The sequence below is a fragment of the Dromiciops gliroides genome, chromosome 1 (assembly GCF_019393635.1).
Source record: "Dromiciops gliroides isolate mDroGli1 chromosome 1, mDroGli1.pri, whole genome shotgun sequence".
Taxonomy (NCBI): Eukaryota; Metazoa; Chordata; class Mammalia; order Microbiotheria; family Microbiotheriidae; genus Dromiciops; species Dromiciops gliroides.
In genome coordinates this window covers 525464165-525485820 of record NC_057861.1, presented here as the reverse complement: position 1 = coordinate 525485820, position 21656 = coordinate 525464165, and the positions used below count along the sequence as shown (strand labels likewise).

General features: G+C 42.1%; 1 protein-coding gene across 2 annotated transcripts in view; it reads right to left on the bottom strand.

The window, feature by feature from the left end:
* TNFRSF13B (TNF receptor superfamily member 13B) overlaps nt 1-21414 on the bottom strand; it is a 37646-nt gene extending 16232 nt beyond the window's left edge. Inside the window, exons 1-3 of one of the 2 annotated variants that reach the window (XM_043979069.1) lie at nt 21333-21414; nt 7755-7895; nt 3105-3221 (exon numbers count right to left, since the gene is read on the bottom strand). In XM_043979069.1, the coding sequence (XP_043835004.1) occupies nt 3105-3221; nt 7755-7863 (226 nt within the window). In that variant the 5' untranslated portion in view covers nt 7864-7895; nt 21333-21414. The remainder of the gene's footprint in view (nt 1-3104; nt 3222-7754; nt 7896-21332) is intronic. The other variant, XM_043979070.1, reaches the window with a different exon arrangement.
* Nucleotides 21415-21656: the final 242 nt, after the last annotated feature.

Below are 21656 nucleotides of genomic sequence, written 5' to 3'. Positions count from 1 at the left end.
GCCATCTAACTGCCCCTCTTTCATTAATTGTTAACCAATCTGAGTCCATTTCTCCTCACCAGGGACAACCTCTTTTCCAAACATATTTAACCATTCATGTAGCCTCTAAGGGTTGTATTTGGTTGCCAAGAGGACCCACTGACCTCAACTTATTGATTATTTGCTAGCCATAATTGATAAATTGATTATTTATTAGCCAGAAACTGTCTCTCAGAATTTTCATTCATCTCAAGAGGATGGAAAGAAGTGAGAGGGAGAACTGTTGCTTTGATATCTATTCCCTCCCCTCTTCTCATCCATTGTTCTTTGATGCCGTAGGCAGGCTTGTTTGGTTTAAGCTGACAACACTCATCTATTTACACAACCCTTATACATGTTTGTTTCACTTCACGAAGAGTCTTGAACTCTTTGTGACAAAGGCGAACTTAGGGGGCTGTCCTAAATCCCTAGCATGAAAGGAGGTTTCCAACCTTTCAGAAATTGTGTACCAGGGGTCAGTCCCTTGTCATCCCTGGCTAGAGTTTGGGAGGGAAGTGGGAAAGACAGTGCTTGTTATAGAGTGAATATTTATTGATTGGGAATGAGTATGTTAGGAATTCTAGCCCCCTCACCATATATTCTCTCTTGGCTCCAGGAATTTTCTCTGGCTGTCCCTCATTCCTGGAACATTCTCCCTTCTCCACTCTGACCACTGACCTCCTTGGCTTCCTTTAAGCCTTCCCCAACCTCTCTTCACTCCAGTACCTTCTTTCTGTTAATTATTTCCTTTTTATCCTGTATATAGCTTGCCTTGTGTATATTTATTTGTCTGTCATCTCCCCCATTAGATCATAAGCTCCTTAAAGACAGGGACTGGGTTGGGGGGCAGAGCAGCTAGGTGGCGCAGTGGATAAAGCACCAGCCCTGGATTCAGAAGGACCTGCGTTCAAATCCAGCCTCAGAAATTTGACACTAGCCATGTGACTGTGGGCAAGTCACTAACCCTCATTGCTCTGCAAAAAAAAAAAAAAATCATAACCAATCTCTTAGAAAAAGTCATCTGGGGCAGCTAGGTTGTAGCAAAGAACTGGAAACAAAGGAAGTGTCCATCAATTGGGGAATGGCTAACAAATTGTAATGGAATATTTTTTTGCGCCATTAGACAGGAAGAAATGGATAGTTTCAGAGGAAACTAGAAGGCCTTCTATGAAATCATGCAAAGGGAAGTAAGCCAAACTAGGAAGATGTTTATACAATGACCAAAAAATCATTTTTTTTTCTGTTCTTACTGCCCAATTTGGCTATAGCAAGGAAAAGTTTTTATATATCTCTGGAAATGTCTCTCCACTGGGAAGGAAATATAATTATCTTTTTCTTTTTCTTTTTAAACCATCAGCAAGTATTATTTGTTTTTCATTTATTTATTTAGCTGTCTATTTATGTCTATTTGTTTGTTTTGTGGGGCAATGAGGGTTAAGTTACTTGCCCAGGGTCACACAGCTAGTAAGTGTCAAGTGTTTGAAGTCTGATTTGAACTCAGGTCCTCCTGAATCCAGGGCTGGTGCTTTATCCACTGCACCACCTAGCTGCCCCCAAAATAGAATTATCTTAATCGAAAGCAAAGAACCAAAACTTAATTCCACAATAAGAATTGACTTTATTTAAAAAAAAAATGCTACCAAATGGGAGTTTAAGGTCAAGTTCTAGAAATTAAATCCAGGGCAATGTAAAAGCAATTACATCCATAATTTAGAAGGGACAAAATATGCTTTTGTTTTACTTCCACAAAAAATTTATATGGAGGTCAACTTAATGTCATCCAAACTACTGGATAATGCTCAATTACCCAGTTGTTAAGATAGTATTATGCAGCAAGGATATTTTTGCTTCTTTGCAGTAGAGTTACAATCTCATATACCTCCATTTGACCTTTTGGCCGAATACAGAAGTGGGGAGAAAGGGAGGGAGTTAATGACTAGTGCAGAACCCCTTTCCCCCTTTCCCTCCATACATACTTCCCATTTGATGGTGGATTTTTAAAAAATTTATTTAGCATACAATGACACAAATTTATAAAGAAAAAAGATTTGGAAAGGCTTTAGAGCACTGATCAATGCAACGATCAGCCATGCCTCCAGAGGATCGATGATGAAGCATGAAACCCAGCTCCTGATGGAAAGGTGATGGACACAATGTCCAGAAAGAGAAAAATTTGGATGTGGTCAGTGTAGGAATTTATTCTGCTTTGGATATAAATATTTGTTACGAAGGGCTTTTTTGTTTGGTGTTGGTTTGGGTTTTTTTTGGGGGGGGGGCAATGAGGGTTAAGTGACTTGCCCAGGGTCACACAGCTAGTAAGTGTCAAGTGGCTGGGGCCGGATTTGAACTCAGGTCCTCCTGACTCCAGGGCAAGTGCTTTATCCACTGCGCCACCTAGCTGCCCCCACCAAGGGCTTTTTAAAAAATATATATCTATATTTTGTTCAATTGGAGGAGTGATAGGGAAAGCATTTGATTGCTTGTTGACTGAAAAAATAATAATGAAATTAAATTTGAGGATAGAAAACATGCCTCAGAGAGACTAAATGCTTTGCTGTGAGTCAGACAAATTGGGATTCGAACCAAGGGCTCTCGACCTCAAATTCAGTGCTCTTCTCCCTATACCACGTTGCTTTGCAAACTGTTGTTTGCTCAGCTGTATCACTATTTGGGGGATTTTAAATTTTTCCCAATTTTTCAATATTTTAAATAATGTTGCTATAAATGGGGCTAACTGGTAAAATTACTTGGGTTTTGCTTGTTTTGCCCCCTACCTGTTGCCATATTTGTTTCTCTGGACTTGGACTCTCCCTCTTTCCTCTGCTTTTGGGGGTTTGTGTCCACCAAGTTCTGTTCTATCTACCTATCCTCTGACCCAGTGATTATTCAGCCCCTTGCCCTCTGTGAATGTCTTGATTCCAACTTGCTTTCCTGTCTCTGATTCTATATTCCTCCATCCTCCCTCCCCACCCCCTGCCCCGCCTCCAAGCCTGGCATCCACTTCTCTGATTTGTCTCCCAGAGTCTACACTCCAGGGCTGCCCACGTTCTGAAGTGACATGGGCTCCACTGGCCCCCGAATCTTACCTTGGCAGATGTGTGCACATTGCTTCGGGTGCTGTCCACAGATGGAGTAGCAGCTGATGCACTCTTGCACAAGGTGGTCATAGTAGCTACCTTTTTCCTTGCTGCACATCAGAGACTCTAGGAAATGGAGATTGGCAAACAGTAAATGCTTCCATTCTTCAAGAACCAAACAGAAAGGGTCATCCCATCCCAGGACGTAGACCACAACTCCTTCATATATTACTAAATTTGTTCATGAGTCTCTAAACCATGCTCCAGATTTGAAGAGCCTGTGACCCTCTGGTCTCAGGTTAAGTCATTTAACATTCTGGACCTCAGTTTCCTTATCTGTAAAATGAGGGTATAGCACTAGATGACCTCTTTAGCTCCTGCCAGCTCTAAATCTATAATACTATGACGTATAAAAGGCGAGTTCTTGCATTTAAATTTTTCTTTCTTTTCTTTTCTTTCTTTCTTTCTTCCTTTTTTTTTTTTTGCAGGGGGTTGGGGGGAGATACAGAAATATGATTCACATACAATGTGCCTAGAACACCTGATCCGGACTCGGAAGACCTGGATCTGAATCCTGGTTTTCAATCCTACCTGCTGTCTGTATGCTCTTGAAGGTACCACCTGATTCTTCCCTAGTACCCTCTTCTATAAAACAGAGCGGTTGGTGGAACTATGCCCAAAGGGCTATGAGATTGTGCATACCCGTTGACCCAGTAATACCACTACTAGGTCTGTATCCCAAAGAGATCATAGAAAAGGGAAAATGAACCACATGTACAAAAATATTTATAGCAGCTCTCTTTGTGGTGGCAAAGAATTAGAAATTGAGGGAATGCCCATCAATGGCTGAACAAGCTGCAGTATATAAATGTAATGGAATAGTATTGTGCTGTAAGAAATGATGAGCAGGCAGATTTCAGAAAAACCTGGAAAGACTTAAGTGGATTGAGGCTGATTGAAGTGAGCAGAACCAGGAGAACATTGTACACAGTAACAGCAACATTGTATGTATGATGATCAACTGTGATACACTTAGCCCTTCTCAGCAGTGCAATGATCCAAGACAATTCCAAAGAACTCATGATGGAAAATGTTCTCCAAATTCAGAAAAAAGAACTGTGGATTCTGAATGCAGACTGAACCACATCGTTTCTACTTTTTGGCTGTTTTTTTTCTTTTTTGAGGTTTTTCCCTTGTGTTCTGATTCTTCTTTCACTATATGACTAATGCAGAAATATGTTTAATGCGATTGTATATATATGTGTATATATATAATTGCTTTCTGTCTTGGGGAGGGGGAGGGAAGGGAGAAACATTTGGAACTAAAAATCTTATGGAAACGAATGTTGAAAACTATCATTACATGTAACTGGAAAATAATGAAATACTTTTATGATAAAAAAAGAAAGAAAATAAAGAAGTTTGGAAGATGAAAAAAAAGAGGGGTTAGACCAAAAGATTTTTAAGGTACCTTCCAGCTCCAATCTTAGAACCCTTTAGTGTAAAGTGAGGCACAACTCTCTATAAAGCAAATACCTCTGTGCTTGGAGCAGCTTCCTCTATATTCCAGGACATCTCAGGGAGCTCAGGTTTTTCCCATACTTTAAACCAGAAGATGATCTTTTTAGGAACAGCATCAGGGAGGGAGAGAGGAAATAAGCATCTGGATGGAGCTTACCATGTTCCAGGCACTGTGCTAAACATGATCTCATTTTTGTCCTCATAACAACCCATTGTCCTCATTTTACATTTGACAAAACTGAGGCAAACAAAGGTTAAGTGACTTGCCCAGGGTCACATAGCTAGGATGTGTCTGAGACCAGATTTGAAGGTGTTCCTAACTTCAGGCCCAGTGCTCTATCTACTATACCACCTGCCAAGAGATTTTTATCCTATAGATAAATTCTTAAAATGGATTTTGCCAGTGGAGTACGTTTTGACTAATTTCTTTTTTTAAATTTTATTTTTGTTTCTTTCGTTGGGTTTTTGTTGTTGTTATTTTGTGTGGGGCAATGAGGGTTAGGTAACTTGTCCAGGGTCACACAGCTAGGAAGTGTCAAGTGTCTAAGGTCAGATTTGAACTCAGGTCCTCTTGAATCCAGGGCTGGTGCTTTATCCACTGTGCCACCTAGCCGCCCCTTATTTTTATTTTTAATTTATGGAATAAAACAAGCATTTGCATAACAGTACAATAAAAAAGATAATTACACATAAAACTGCAAATCTACTGTGCACAATTTGCTATTCCTTTCAAATATACAACAAAAGTATCATGTAAATTGATCTAATTTTTATAATGGTGTGACCAAAATATACAAAATATTGATACCACTTTGAGATATCTTATCATTCAGGTCAGAACCCATGACAAACAAACTGGAAGAGGTTCTGACTTTATTGTATCGATTCTTGGCTGAATGTGTTTCCATTGGTGGGAACTTGACCATCTTCTCATTATAAAGAATTTTTCATTGTAATATCTGCTGCAAAGTGAGCTCATCTGCAACTCCTTTAATTCCAAAATCTTTCCTCATTTGTTGTGTTATTTAATTTCCACAATTGAGAGGCAGCTAGGTAGTGCAGTGCATAAAGCATTGGTCCTGGATTCAGGAGGACCTGAGTTCAAATCCAGCCTCAGACACTTGACACTTATTAGCTGTGTGACCCTGGGCAAATCACTTAACCCTCATTGCCCTGCAAGAAACAAACAAACAATAATTTTCACAATCACCCTGTGGAATAAGTAGGTAAGTAGGGAATGAGTAGGGAAACTGAGACACAGAGAAACAGTGACCAGACTAAGGGCATATAAGTGAGCAGCAGGATCATGATAAAAATCCAAAGCTCTTAATTCACTTCCTCCTTTGCCTCCAACCCCAGACCAAATTACACTAAATGATGCCACAGCCTCTGCTAGCTCTCCAAGGTGGTGATGTATATAATTGTCTTTTGTCTTTATTATTTCATCACTATGTCATCTTGAAGCAGAGAATAAAGTGTAAGAAAGTAAGCCCCTGTACTAAGTCATTTCCCTCTTCCTGGGCCTCTCTTCATTCATGCAAAAAGGCATTTATTTATGTGCCAAGCGCTGTGCTAGGCTCTGGAGATACAGAAACAAAGATGAAACAGAGCTTGCCCTCAAGGAGTTTATTTTCTGTTAGGTGGAGGGGAAGAGAGACATGCACACATCTAAGGATTTTTTTTTTTAACTACAAAGAAATTTCCAGGAATATTAAACTGGCTCCTTGGGAACAGAGGGGGATCAAGAAAGGCCAAGGAGGAAGTGACACTACTCTGATCTATGACTGAGGATACAAAGATGCTGCATGGGAGAGAGCACTGGGCCTACAGCCAGGAAGTACCAATTTCAAATCCTGTCTTGGACATTCACTAGCTGTGGGACCCTGGGAACATCACTTAATCTCTCTCAGTCTCAGTTTCCTCATCCATAAAATGGAGATAATAATCACACCTACTTCATAGGGTTATTGTGAAAACCAACGATAATATATGTAAAATGTTTTAAAACCTTAGAGCATTATAGAAATGCTAGTTAATATTATTGTTGTTGTTTACCATTATGTACTCCATAGTGCCTAGCATAGCATATTGTATACAGTAGGCCCTGAATTAATGTTTATTGAATACTGAACATTGAAAGATGTCGCCTTCCAATTTAGGTGAATGGATATTAACCAACAAGCATTTATTGAATGCCTACTATACAAAAAAAAACAAAACCAAAACCAAAACCATGCTAGACACTGAATGATCACTGGCTACATAGTCTTATTTTTTTTTTTTAAGTGAGGCAATTGGGGTTAAGTGACTTGCCCAGGGTCACATAGCTAGTAAGTGTTAAGTGTCTGAAGCCAGATTTGAACTCAGGTACTCCTGATTCCAGGGCCGGTGCTCTATCCACTGCGCCGCCTAGCTGCCCCAAGGCTACATAGTCTTTAAAATTGCTTTTAGATCTGAACTCAGTACCCCCATCCCTGCCCCAATTTATGGCTGGCACATAGTATGTTTTCTGATTGGTTTGGTTTTTAAACCTTCTGTCAGTTCCCCCAGATCCAAGTTATGACAGAGCTGTAAGGACTTTTAGAGATCACTTCATCTAACCTTTCCATTTCACCAAGGGGGAAACTGAGGCCTGGAGAAGTTAAGGGAATTAGCCAAGGTCACCTAGCTAGCTAGCTTTCAGGAAGGGGCTAGTATGGAGGTCTCCTGGTTCCCAATCATAAGTTTAGTGTGTCCAAGCAGAGGCTGCTCAGGTCTAGAAAGGGTTCTGCTAGGGCTTAGTCTGATCCTCAATTCCCACAGGGCCAGCCCACCAGAGTCCAAATCCCAGCTCTGCCATTTACTAATTGTGTAGCTTTGGATAAGTCACTTATATTCTCTGAGCCTCAGTTTCCTCATCCAGAAAATGGACTAGGTGGCTTCCAAGGTCCCTCCCAGCTCTCAATCCGTGTTCCTGTGACCTATTTTTTTTTAAGTGAGGCAATTGGGGTTAAGTGACTTGCCCAGGGTCACACAGCTAGTTAAGTGTTAAGTTTCTGAGGCAGGATTTGAACTCAGGTACTCCTGACTCCAGGGCCGGTGCTCTATCCACTGTGCCACCTAGCTGCCCCCTCCTGTGACCTATTCTCCAAGACTTACTGCAAAACATGTCACAGCTCTTGTGTTGGGGTCCAGTGCATCGTACTGTGCAGGGGACACAGATGTGCAACAGCCAATCCCAATACTGCTCCTCCAGGCAGCGTTTCATGGTCCTAAACCATAGGTGAAGCCGGTTGATAGCTGCAAGACAGAAAAGGGATAAGGGAGGCCTGGCTGGGCCCCAGCCTGATAGTTTGGTTCAATATTCACCTAAGGGAGCCTTCAAGGGGCTCAGCTGCACAGAGCCTGGGATCAGGTGGTGTGCATCCCAAACTCTTGAAATGAGTGGATCTGATCCAACAGGCATTTATTTATTAAGCATTTGTGCTGTGCATTGAGATAGGGAGTAGAGATAACAAAAATCAAACAAACAAACAAAAAGGTTCCTGCTCTCAGGAAGTTTACATTCAACTGGAGGGATAGACATGCATACATACAGTGTAGTTTTAGGAAGGGGAAGAGAATGAACAGCAAGTAGAATCAGGAAAGGCTCCCTGAAGGAGGCTGCATATTCATTCTAAGCATTTATTTTTATTTATTTATTTATTTACCTTTTTTTTTTTTTAATGGGGCAATGGGGGTTAAGTGACTTGCCCAGGGTCACACAGCTAGTAAGTGTCAAGTGTCTGAGGCCGGATTTGAACTCAGGTACTCCTGAATCCAGGGCCGGTGCTTTATCCACTGCGCCACCTAGCTGCCCCATTCTAAGCATTTATTAAGAGCCTACTCTGTTCCAGGTACTGTGTGGGAAAAAGAAAAGTAAAAAACAATTGTTGCCTTCAGGAAGCTTACATTCCAATGAGAAGGAACGACACGGACACTAAGTTCATGTAAAATATATACAGAGTTGGGACAGCTAGGTGGCGCAGTGGATAGAGCACCAGCCCTGGATTCAGGAGTACCTGAGTTCAAATCTGATCTCAGACACAATTAACATTACTAGCTGTGTGACCCTAGGCAAGTCACTTAACCCCAATTGCCTCTCTCTCTCTTTCTCTCTCTCTCTCTCTCTCTCACACACACACACACACACACACACACACACACACACATATATATATATATATATATACACAAAGTTATTTTGACGTAGTGGTTAGTACTAACCATGGGGGAGAGGATTGGGAAAAGCCTCCCATAAGGCATGGTGCTTGAGTTGAAAGGCAGAGGTAAGAAGGAAGAGTAGTCCAGGCACAGGGCATACCCTGTGGAAAGTCATAGGGGTGAGAGATGGAACATCTTGTTGGAAACCCAGGAAGTAGGCACTTAGGCTGGAGCATTGAATGTGAGAGGAAATCATATTAAATCAGGCTCGATTTCAAAGGCTAGGTTGGAGCCAGACTGTGAAGAGAATCAAATGCCAAACTGAGGAATCTGTATTTTATCCTAGGAGCAATGGGGAACCATGGTAGGGTCTTGAGCAAGGAAGTGACAAAATCAGATTTGAGTTTTAGGAACACCAACTTGGCAGCTCTGTGGAAAGGGAAGAAACCGTAGGCGAGGAGACCAACTAAGGGGCTATTGCAATAGTCCAAGCAAGAGGGGATGAAGACCTGAACTGACATGGCTGTGGTATAAATAGGACAGGAATATTGTTAATATCAAATGTAATATTCCCTTCTCCATCAAAAGGTCCTACTGACAGTAAGAAAGCTCCTCCCTCTCAACAGTCCCAGGAATATTGTTGCATCCCTGCCCTTGAAGTAGTTATTCTCTCCTCCTAAACAGCTTAGGCTGGACACAGCTACCCAATGTTCTTGCCTCTTTCATTAAGACTTCTGATAAGTTAGATCATGAAGCATAAGACAGCCAGAATAAGATGGATCTTCTTGCTTGGATCTCCAAGAGACCTTGATCCTCATGGGATACCCCCGCCTCTCCTTTTTCCTCCTGAAAGTATAAAACCCTTTCTGTAACTTTTCTTGGTGGACATCCATGTACTCATATATATGGGTGACCCAGGGTCAGGTTTGTGACCCTTCTTATCTCCATTAAAGTCGCCTTTTTCCTCCATTTATGAGTTTGATTTATTTCAGGTCTAGATTGGTTGGTTGTTGTCCTTCATTCTCAAAGAGGACCAAAATGGCAGCACTGTGTTGGAGTCAAAATACATTGTGCCCTATCATAGCTGGTATTTCAGGACTAACAGAGAAAGAAAAGGAGTCAAGAAATGTCAAAGCCTTGGAACTGATCTTGTTTCCATTCTCCAATCCATACTGCACACATGTGCCTAAGTGATATTCCTAAAGTGCAGGTCTATCTGTGTCCCTCCCCTGCTCAAAAAGCCCTTGGGGATCTCTATTATCTCTAATACATGATCAGTTCTCCAGAGGTCTATCCTATTTAATTTTTCTAAAATTCTTTTCACCTCTTTAACTTCTTTCTTATTAATTTTGTGGCTAGATTTATCTAGCTCTAAGAGGTGGAGGTTGAGGTCCTCCACTAATATAGTTTTGCTATCTATTTCTTCTCTAAGTATCTAGATGCTGTACCACTTGGTACATGCATGTTTAATATTGATATTATTTCTGTAATAAAATATGAAACCCCTCTTTTCGGCATTCAGAGCCCTTCACAATCTGGATCCTGCCTTTCTTTCCAGGCTTGTTACACATTAGTCCCTTACAGTCATGCAGTCTTTAACTTGCAGTCAAGCAGACCTTCTTGTCATTTCTTATATACACCATTCCATCTCTCATCTCCACACCTGCACCTCCCCCACCCCACACCATGCCTGGAATGCACTCTCTCATCACCACCTCCACTTTTAGAATCCCTAACTTCCTCGAAACTCAGCTCCTGTGCTGCCTCCAACATGAGGCGTTTCTTGAGTCACCCAGTCGCTAACATCAACCCTTCCCCAGTCCAGTACCTTAAATTGACTTGGAATATATTTTTCATTGACTTCTATGGGTTCGTAGTATTTCCCTAGCAACTAGTACAGTGACTATCCCATAGTAGGTGTGGAACAAATACTTGTTGAGTGATTGATTTGGCAACTAATTGGATATGGGGGGAAGGTGATGAGAAAGACAGAACAGTCAAAGATGAATCTGAGGTTGCAAATCTGCATAATTGGAAAGGCAGTAGTGACCTCAAAATAGAAGACAGAAATAGGGAAATGAGAAAATGCATGGTTTTCAGGGGAGGGGAAAGAGAATAACATTTTGGATGTGTCAAATTTGAGTCGCCTATAGGGCATCCAGTTCGAAATGTGAAGCAAGCTGTTGATAATGATGGATTGGAAGTCAGGAAAGAGGTGAGGGCCAGATATGATGCTTTAGGAGTCATCTGTGAACGGGTAGGGAGAGGAAGGGAGAGAGAAAAGGGAAGGAGTGGGGAGGGAGGAGAGAAAGGGAGAGGGAGACAGACAGACAAAGACAGAGAGATAGAAGGAGGGAGAAAGAGACAGAGAGAGAGAAACAGGGAGGGAAGGTGGGAGAGACAGAGACAGAAAGACAGAGAAATGGGGGGGGAGAGGAAAGGAGGGAGGCTCAGAAAAGCAGAAAGCAGGGGTATATCCACACACAGGGCACAGAACATGGAGAATGACCCAGTAAGAAGACCCCAAAATAGTTCTTCTCTCTCCTACAGTGTCCAGTGGCAAGACAGATAGATGGTAGGGTTAATTTAGGTTTGGAAAGGGATGAACAGCAATACCATAAGGGGACAACAGCTCCAGGGCTGAGGATAAAGTTGAATTTTTATTGTTCAGTCATTTTTCAGTCTCATCTGATTCTTTGTGACCCCATTTAGCGTTTTCTTGGCAAAGATACTGGAATGGTTTGTCACCTCCTTCTCTAGCTCATTTTACAGATGAGGAAACAGGTAAACAGGGTGAAGTGACTTGCCCATGGTCACACAGCTAGTAAGTGTCTGAGGCTGGATTTGAATTCAGGATGATGTCTTTCTGACTCCAGGCCCAACACTGTCCATTTTACCACCTGGCTGAATTTGTTTGCTACAATGTCAAGGTTTCAAAGGGAAGATACTGAAATTAGAATGGGGGTGAAGGACTAAGAAATCACAGAGATTATGTGAGAAGCCAATGACATCATGGGCTAAAGTGGTGCCGAGGACAATCCTGGGTACAAAGCTGTTCTGTTCTGAAACATCTTCCATACTGCAATCCCAATTTGTACAGACCTGAGATTTCATCAGTGTGGGATACTCCCCTGATATAGCTCAGTAACTCATAGACTTAGTTGCCTAGGGCAACTGAGAAGTTTTGACCCACATATGATCACTTAGTGTTAGTGGCAGAATTTGAACTCAGGAGTTCCCTGATTCCAAGACCAGATCTTTAGACACTACTCTATGTTGTTTCTCTCAATCCTATAACTCCTCTCAATCAGAAAAGACACACCCTAATGTATCAGGATGTTCCCTATCAGAAAAGTTTTCCTGATCTCCTTGGAGGCTGCTAAGCCTGGAGTCACCAAAACGTAAATTCAAATCCCACCGTAGACATTTACTAGATGTATGACCCCAGATAAGTCACTTAAGCTATGTTTGCCTCAGTTTTCTCAACTATAAAATGATGGTAAAAACACCTACCTCCCATGATTATTGTGAGGATCAAATGAGATAATATTTGTAAAACACATAGCAAAATGCCTGGTATATTGCACATAGTAAGTGCTTAATGAATGCTTAGCCATTCCACTATTCAATTCAACAAGCATTTATTAAGCTTCCCTATGCTAGGTATATACTATATCTAACCTAAATCCCTCTCATGGTAGCCCATTTGCTCTCTTGATCTCAGGGGGGATAGAATGCAGCTTACCACCTTCCACATCTGTGAGCACAGGACATTTAGTAATTGGGAGATATAGATTTTAATTAAATGAGGCCTTCTTATGTTCAGGGATTTTTTTTCAGTTTCCAAGATAAACAAACAAACAAAAAATTCAGAATTGACCAAAAGGTTTTTGTTCCCCCAGTGGAAAGTTCTGCCTGAAAGATCAGCTGGTTTTAATTATGAAACAACTTCACACACTTTTGAGGGGAGTATCATCTACCAAAAATTTATTTTTCTTCATACCTTTTTAAAAAAAGTCCACAGAGGCATCTAGGTGGTGCAGTGGATAGAGCACCAACCCTGGAGTCAGGAGGACCTGAGTTCAAATCCGGCCTCAAACTTGACACTTATTAGCTGTGTGATCCTGGGCAAGTCACAACCCCAATTGTCTCACCCCCCCCAAAAGAAATTCCACAGTTATTTCCTAAGAGAAAGTAAGGAAAGCCCCCACCATGACTCATGGACCCCTTGTGGTGTAATTATAGGAGGTCATGGACAAAAGTCCCACACGCTGGCCAGACAAGGATGGGTTACAATTTCTATCATTCGAGGGAATACCCAGATTAATGAGATCACAAATCCCTTTGAGAATTTGAGTCATATCCCAATATCTCTCCCCTCCCCATACCCACTCCATTGTACTATCCTTTATAAGAAAGAAAAAATAGTTAACCAAAACCAACAGACACAGTGAAACATTCTGCACTGGGAGGGCCTCTCCCCCCCCCCCGCCCCCCCCCCCTCATGCAAGAGCCATTCCTTTGTTGTTCAGTCTTGTTCAACTCTTCATGACCCCATTTGGGGTTTTCTTGGCAATGATATTGGAGCGGTTTACCATTTCCTTCTCCAGCTCATTTTACAGATGAGGAAACTGAAACAGAGTTGAGTGACTTGCTCAGGGTCACACAGCTAGTAACTGTCTGAGTTCAAATTTGAACTCAGGTCTTCCTGACTCCAGGCCCAGCACTCTATCCACTGTGCCACTGAGCTACCCTGCAAGAACACTATCTACCCTTAAAAGCACATTTCACTTCTATTATACTATATCTGAAAATGGTTTAGGTCAATCCTATCTCTTTATTTCCCTATGAGACTAGCTTTAAACACAGTAGGCATCTTGTGAATATTTGACTAAGCAAACAAGCTCTGGGGAGAAAAGATCAACCCTGGGCCCAAGAGTTAAATGCTCTAAAAACAGAGAAATTCAACCACAATCCATAGAACCAGCTTAATATACAACGTTTGGCAACCTTACATAAAAGGTATTTGGACAGCGTTCTCTTGCCTCCATACTTCAAAAGATCAATGATTTGTTTGCTGTAGGCATGTCTTCCACCAATGAAGAGCTGGACCCTGCCACAACCATAGGTGGTGTCCTGAGCTCCAGGACCAAAAAAAAAAAGCTTCCCACCTAGTGACCAAGAGTCTAGTGATAAGTTGTTCCCCATTTAGCTGGGCTGAATCTTGGATGCCAGCAGCAGCAGCAGCCATAAGCATTTATTAGAGCCTACTATGTACCACACAATTTACCTCTTCCTGGGCATACAAAGGAAAATAAAAACCCAAGCCTTGGCCTCCAGGATCTCACATTCTAGACCAGACACACAGTCCATGGCCCGGCACACTCCCTGATGCCCTTCCAGACCGGTAGAATCTGCAGTGATGATCATACCTGGACCCAGAGTTCAGATGGGTTATTTTTTTTTTAAAATAGAGCTTCTTTATTCATTCAAACATATGCCAGAATCCTTGCAATATGAAATGGCAGATAGAAAATGGACTCTGTAGTCAGGGGCTTTTTATAATAATATCATCATCATCATCACAGCTCGTGTTTATATAGCACCTACTATGCGCCAGACAGAGTACTAAGTGCCTTATAAATATTATCCTATTTGATCCTCACAACAACCCTGTGAGATAGGTGTTATTATAATCCCCATTTTACAATTGAGGAAACTGAAGCAGAGGTTAAGTGACATAGCCAGGGTGACACAGCTAATAAGAGTCTGAGGCCAGACTTAAAACTCCCTGAGTCAATATTTCCTCGAAAGAATTCAATCAGGGGCAGCTAGGTGGTGAGGTGGATAGAGCACCGGCTCTGTACTCAGAAGGACCTGAGTTCAAATCTGGCCTCAGACACTTGACACTAGCTGTGTGACCCTGGGCAAGTCACTTAATCCCAATTGCCTCAAAGAAAGAAAGAAAGAAAAAAGAAAGAAATTGAATCAGCTTCTGAAGTCCCTTCCATCTCTAAATCTCTGATCCAATAAGAGAGGCAAGTCATTTAACCTCTTGAGGCCTCAGTTTCCTCATCTGTAAAAGGAGAGGGCTCGGTAAAGTTGTCTCCAAGGTACCTTGTAGTTTTTGATTCGTGATCCTTTGACTTACAAAATGCTGGCCCTGGGGAAGATGAAGAGATCAAATCCAATCCTTGCCCTCAGAAACTTTCAAATACATTTTGAAGTTGGTCAAATACACTTTTAAGGCCATACAAAGAGGAGTTCCCTCCTCTTGTGGGGGCGGGGGGATAGAGGGGTTGAGTTCAGAATGTTGCAGGCTGAGAGATGAGGTCGCTGGGGAAGTTGGTTTTGTTTAATGCTTTATCTTTGCTTCAAGGGACAATTCATATTGGAGTGTGGCAAGGGTGGGGGGCTCAGGGGAAGTGGATGCTGGGAAATGACTCAAACACTCTAATGGATCTATGAGCTTATTTATATAGGAATTCCCTGTAGTGATGAAGACCCCAGCCTGTCCATGCCAACACATCCTGTGAGACTCTCATCTATGGTCTCCCTGAGTTCACCACGGTGTGGGTGGGGGAAGGGGGGGGCATGCAACATTCCCAGGATCTTTTGCTGCATTTTTTCTTAGGAAATGGCTATATACAAAAATAATATAAACTATATGATATTTATATGTAAATATGTAATATTTATTTATGTGCACAGATAAATATAAATACAAAAAACAAAAGGTACCAAGAAAACTCCACTGACATAGCCATCAAGAACCTAAAGTTACCTCCTCCCCATAATTAGGCATGAGAGGAGGATTGAGGAGGCATCATGAAATAGTGGGAAAAGTATGGACCCTGGTGCAGTGGATAGAGCTCTGGGCTTGGAGTCAGGAAGACTCATCTTTGTAAGTTCAAATATGGCTTCAGACACTTCCTAGCTGTGTGACCTTGGGTAAGGCACTTCACCCATTTGCCTCGATTTCCTCATCTATAAAATGAGCTAGAGAAAGACATGGCAAAGCACTTCAGTATGTTTGCCAAGAAAACTCCAAAAGGGATCATGAAGAGTCAGACACAACTGAAACAACTGAACAACAAGGGATCCTGGAATCTGAGGACCTGTGTCCTCAGTGTATGACCTCAGGCAGCTCATCTGCAAAGTGGACTAGATGACCTCTGAGGTCCTTTCCAACTCTAGAATGATATTGCTATGAAGTAAAGTGTTCTATTCACTGTTGCTAATCCTTCCCTTTTTTTTCATTTTGAAAATAAGTACATGGATACTAGCCATGTGACCCTGGGCAAGTCACTTAACCCCCATTGCCCTGCAAAAAAAAAGAAAGAAAGAAAGAAAGAAAGAAAGAAAGAAAGAAAGAAAGAAAGAAAGAAAGAAAGAAAGATAGATAGATAAGTACATGGGAATTAAAAGATTTTTCTACTGGCCAGGAAAATACTTAACTAGACATTGTGGAATAGTAAATACAGTGTCAGGATTGGAGTCAGGAGATTTGGATTTGAATCCTGCCTCTGACATTTACTAGCTCTGTGACTGTGGGCAAGCCTGTTTACCCATCTGTCAAATGGGGATGGTCCTATTTGTCCTACCTGCCTCCCAATGTTGTTATGAGGAAAGTGCTAGCACAAATCTTATCCATGCTATATACATATTTGAATTATTAATATTTAAAGTTTAAAATTACTGTCAGTAGGGAGTGGCTAGGTGGTGCAGTGGATAAAGTACCGGCCCTGGATTCAGGAGTACCTGAGTTCAAATGCAGCCTCAGACACTTGACACTTACTAGCTGTGTGACCCTGGGCAAGTCACTTAACCCCCATTGCCCCACAAACAAAACAACAACAACAAAACCAAATAAAATGACTGTCAGTGGCTTTCTAGCTTATTCCAAAGCATGAGAAAGTACCACAGCATCAGAAAGGATTTTGGATCTAGTCCAAAATCCTTAAAGGAAGAATCCCCTTGATAGCACCCCAACAAGGGGTCATCCAGTATCCATCTGAAGACCTTCAATGATAGAGAACTCACTGTTTCCTGAAACAGTCCATTTCACTTTGGGAAATTCTCATTTCGGTGAGATATTCTCCCTAGAAATCAGCCTTTCATTTCTACCTATTAATCTTTGGTCTTCCCTCTGGGGCTAAGCACATCGAATACTTGAGAACATCTCTCAAGTCTTCTCTTTCCTAGTGTGGAAATTTATTTTGATTTGGGGACCCTGCCTTTGGGCTGAGATTAAAAGCCTTAGGCCCTCAGGGTTTTTTTCTGTGTAAGAGGGACTAGTGCCCCTCCCCCTCTGCTTCAGCTGAGCCAAAAAGCCCTGTGGGCTTTACTGGACGCCAAGTCAGGTGGCTGGAGGGAAAAGTCCCAGCTCCTTCCGCCCTGAGAGGATCTATCTTAGAGACCCCGGACTCATCCAGGCCAGCCTCTAGCATAGCCTGTGTGGAGGTCCCAGGCACACAGCAGGGGGCACAGGCCCCTAGAGCCCTGGGTGTGGTACACACGGGACACTTGAGCATTGGCAACAGCTGTAGCATGGCCAGCGGATTAGCTTGGCATGTGCAAGGGTGCAGGGAGCCCAAGGTTTGAGGGGAGAGAAGGAACATATATACAGGGGAGAAGACAGTGAAAGGGAGGCCAGAAGATTAAGAGAAAAGGGGAGACGGTACAGGAGGTTGGAGAAAGCGAGGTTGGAGAAGGAGGACTAACGGAGCGGACAGACAAAGAATGGTATGGAGAAAGGGTTTTTTTTTTCAGTGAGTTAGAAGGGGAGCTGCTACAAGGACACTAAGGAGACTGAGGCTATGTAAAGAGAGGGACTGACAGAGACGGAAAAAAAGTTAAGAGCAAAGTGCAGGGGAGCAGGAATGAAGGAGAAAGAGGGAAAGTTGGAGAAAGCTGGAGCATACCCTAAGGCAAGAGGCAGCAAAGGCCCTTATTAAAAGCAGACAGGTAGTATAATTTGCATTTCTTTACCCTTATTGTTTACATTGATTTTATAAATAAATTCTGCTTTGGTTATTTAATTAAGAGGCTTCTTAATCATTTGCTTATCAATTTGGGAGCAGCGTGGAGAAATTTTTAAACAGCCCATACTAAATTAATAGCAGTCAGATAGCCAGCCAGTCAAAAGTCCCCAGATTAGTCCTCCAGTCAGATTAGTCCCCCTAATTAGGCCTAGTCAGTTAAAATATTTCCACATTTGAATGGTGACCACAGCAGGACTTACGGCCCAATTATAATTTTTCTAAAGTTATAATTTTTCATATCAGTACAGTTATTAACTTTTCAGATTAGATATAGTTAATTTTTTTTACACTAGGCTAAATAGCCTTATTTCTTTCAATAAGATTATTAATCTAGAGCTGGATGGAACTTTACAGGCCAGGTAGTCTAGTCCCCCCATTTTACAGATGAAGAAGACTGAGACTCAGAGAACTTAAATGATTTGTCCAAGGTCACACCATTGGTGTCAAAGGTGGGATTTGTCTCCAAAGGCAATGCTCCTACCACTGCTCCCTAATCACGTGGTCTCCACTCCTCTCAGCTTATCCCCTATCCAAATGGAAGCTACTTGAGTGTATGAATTATTTCATTCTTTCTAACTGTATCCCCTCAAACCTAGCACAATGCCTGGCCAAAGGTACAGAAGGCCTAATATTCCCTTTTCTCTAGACACAATGTTTCTGTTAAGACAATCTGAGAAGGCAACAACACTTTTGTCTATCTGGTACCACTGACTCACACCGGGCATTACAGCCCCACTGCAAGCCCAAATCTTCTTTATAGGAACTTGTATTTAAGCAGTTGTTTTGTTTAAACCCAGTTCAGGTATGTGGTTGGCTGGAGGTAACACCTAACGAAATCCTATCTTCATATTCAGCCCATAGAAATCTCTCTGAACTTAAAGCTCTTAGTGTCTGCACCACTCATTTAAAACATAATCTCTCTCTCTCTCTCTCTCTCTCTCTTTCTCTCTCTCTCTCTCTGTGTCACGCTGTCTCTGTCTCCCTCTTTCCACCCAAATACATACCCACACACACATTTGCCAAATACAGAATTGTAACCAGAGCAAGGCAACCAGGTTTTTTTTCCAAGGAGCCAACATCTTATGGAGTGGGTACTTCCTCCCAGTAGTAGTCCTTGGGACCACCAAACCAGCCCTCAAGGTCTTAGCACTCATCTTGTACCGTTACCAAACCCCTCTGCCTCCTCCTAGGGTCTGAGGACTGTTGGGTATGCTCCTGAGGCATGAGCCATCATTTCTGGGAAACAAGCTATATCCTCCTGTGATACAACTGCACTTGGAGTGCACCATCTTCTGTAGCAATCCCACTAACTGAATTTGCCCTGGGTACAAGAGAAATAGGTCTGCCTGAATGAAAAAAAAAATGGTAAAGCTCTGTTATGTTAAAAATACCCAACACCTGGGGCAGCTAGGTGGCGCAGTGGATAGAACACTGGCCCTGGATTCAGGAGGACCTGAATTCAAATCCAGCCTCAGACCCTTGACACTTACTAGCTGTGTGACCCTGGGCAAGTCATTTAACCCCAATCGCCTCACAAAAACAAAAACAAAACCACAAAAAATACCCAACACCCCAAAACAGAGGCAGAAAAATACAGAGTTGGGAACTCTTGAGTCTATCTTATAATCTCAATTATCTAGCTTATCTACCCCCCCCATATATATCTGTATTTTTTATGTATGTATGTCTAATCTAGATATAATGTGTGTATTGATCAGAGAAATGCAAATTAAAACAACTCTGAGGTATCACCTTACACCTATCAGAGTGGTAAATATAACCAAAAAGGGAAATATTGGGAAAAATAAATTTAATGTATGTATGAATATACATATATATAATATATTGGTGTGTGTATCATGAGTCACTATAAGTTATTCAGAGTAGACTTATGGTCTATGTCCAAGTCCATTCAGATTCATGTCCAAGTGAGGACAGGATCATTTTTTTCTATACCATCATTTATCTTCATGACTGTCTATCTCCCTCAGTGATAAATATTTGAGTCCATGCTGTGTGCCTGTTAGTTTTTCAGGTTATGAGCTACAGGAATTCTATAAGGGAAAAATAGACATATTTCCTGAGACACAGCCTAGTAGATTGGAGCAACCTTTTGGCTGAGTCTGGGCAGACCCCGTAGACTTAGTGAAGACTCTGCTGTGAACTTGTTATAGGATGTAAAGCAAGTCCCTTCCTTTCTCTGGGCCTGTTTCCTGAAAGGGGGGGGGGGTGGGTCTAAGCAGATGACCTCTAAGGCCCATTCCAGCTCTGTCATTCTAGAATTCTTTTTCTTTTTTTTTTTTTGTGAGGCAATTGGGGTTAAGTGACTTGCCCAGGGTCACACAGCTAGTAAGTGTCAAGTGTCTGAGGCCAGATTTGAACTCAGGTTCTCCTGAATCCAGGGCTAGTGCTCTATCCACTGTGCCACCTAGCCACCCCAATGTCACTCTAGAATTCTAACCAAAGTGAGCCAGGGGTAGACAACGTGGTTCTGTAGAAAGCCTACTTAACCCTTGGGTTCCAATTCCACCTTTGATGCCACTACCTACGTAATCTTGGACGAGTTCCTTAACCCTCCTTATTGTCTCATTGGTGAAATAAAGGGGCAAGACTAGATGGCATTCCGTTCATTTCTAGGTCGCGTGTTTGACATGCTAGCACCATGCTGATGACTAATTCTGCCTAACCTTCTGAAAGTTGAAGAAGTTTGTTGACGTTTTCCATTTCTCATAAGCTTCTTTTTCCCCTGCTTTCTTACCCTAATAGTTTGTGGTCTACTGGGCCCCTGTCTTTTCCAAAGATTCAGAAAGAAGGAAGATGGGGCTCCCTCAATGGCACCGCTGAGATCTGGCCTTCAAGACAAGAATCAAGAACCACATCACTCCCCTCTCCTTCTTTCATGAGTCCGAGGAGGGAAAGGAAGGAATTTGGTTGCCCTGCCCTCCTCAGGCTCCAATAATAGACTTCGTGTTTATAGAGCACTTCTAGCTTTTGAAAGCAATTTTCCCAGTCATTATCTAGTATGGTGTAATTAAAAAATTTGGATTCTGAGACAGAGGACCTTGGGTCTCATCTCAGCCTCACAGTACTTGCTACCAATGTGGCTTTGGGCTAGTGCCTTCACCTCCCTCAGCCTCAATTCCCTCAATCTATAAAATGAAGTAATTGGGCCAGATGGACTTCCGTCCTTCCTTCCTAAATTTCTGATCCTCCCATCTCTTTTATGGTGCTAAGTTATAATTAGAACTCTCCAGTCTGGCATCTGCCTTGAACGACATCAGCTCAGCTTTGTGGGAACTTCACTGTTCCCCACTGAACATCTAGGCAATCTTGCAGACCTAAAACACTCTCTGAGCCTCTCACAGCACCTAAGACAATGCCATTTCCATCAGGTTAGCTCTACTTCCCTCACCCCAACTCCCATTCTCACTCCCATGTGGCCACTTCCCCATTCCCTGATTTCCCATAAAGTGTCTAGGAAGATACTCACGTCCCCTCTTCCGCAAAAGGTTGTTCTCTCACCTCTTTCTACTTCTGCTCCCTCACAAGGAACTAGCATCCCAGGCCTTACCCATTACTCAGTAGGTTTATTATTAGAATTAGATTTGATTAGTGTCTGTGCTGTTCGTTTCCTGGGTTTTTCCCCCAAACTTTTAATATGTAAATCAACCACAGGCCTGCCCATGCATACACATGTATGCACACGTAATCTCTAGGGCACATCGGAGCTGGGCACTTAGCCATGTCCAATGAATCTGACCCAAGTCCATCATATATGTATTTTTTTGTTTTTTAAGTCCATCATATATTTATG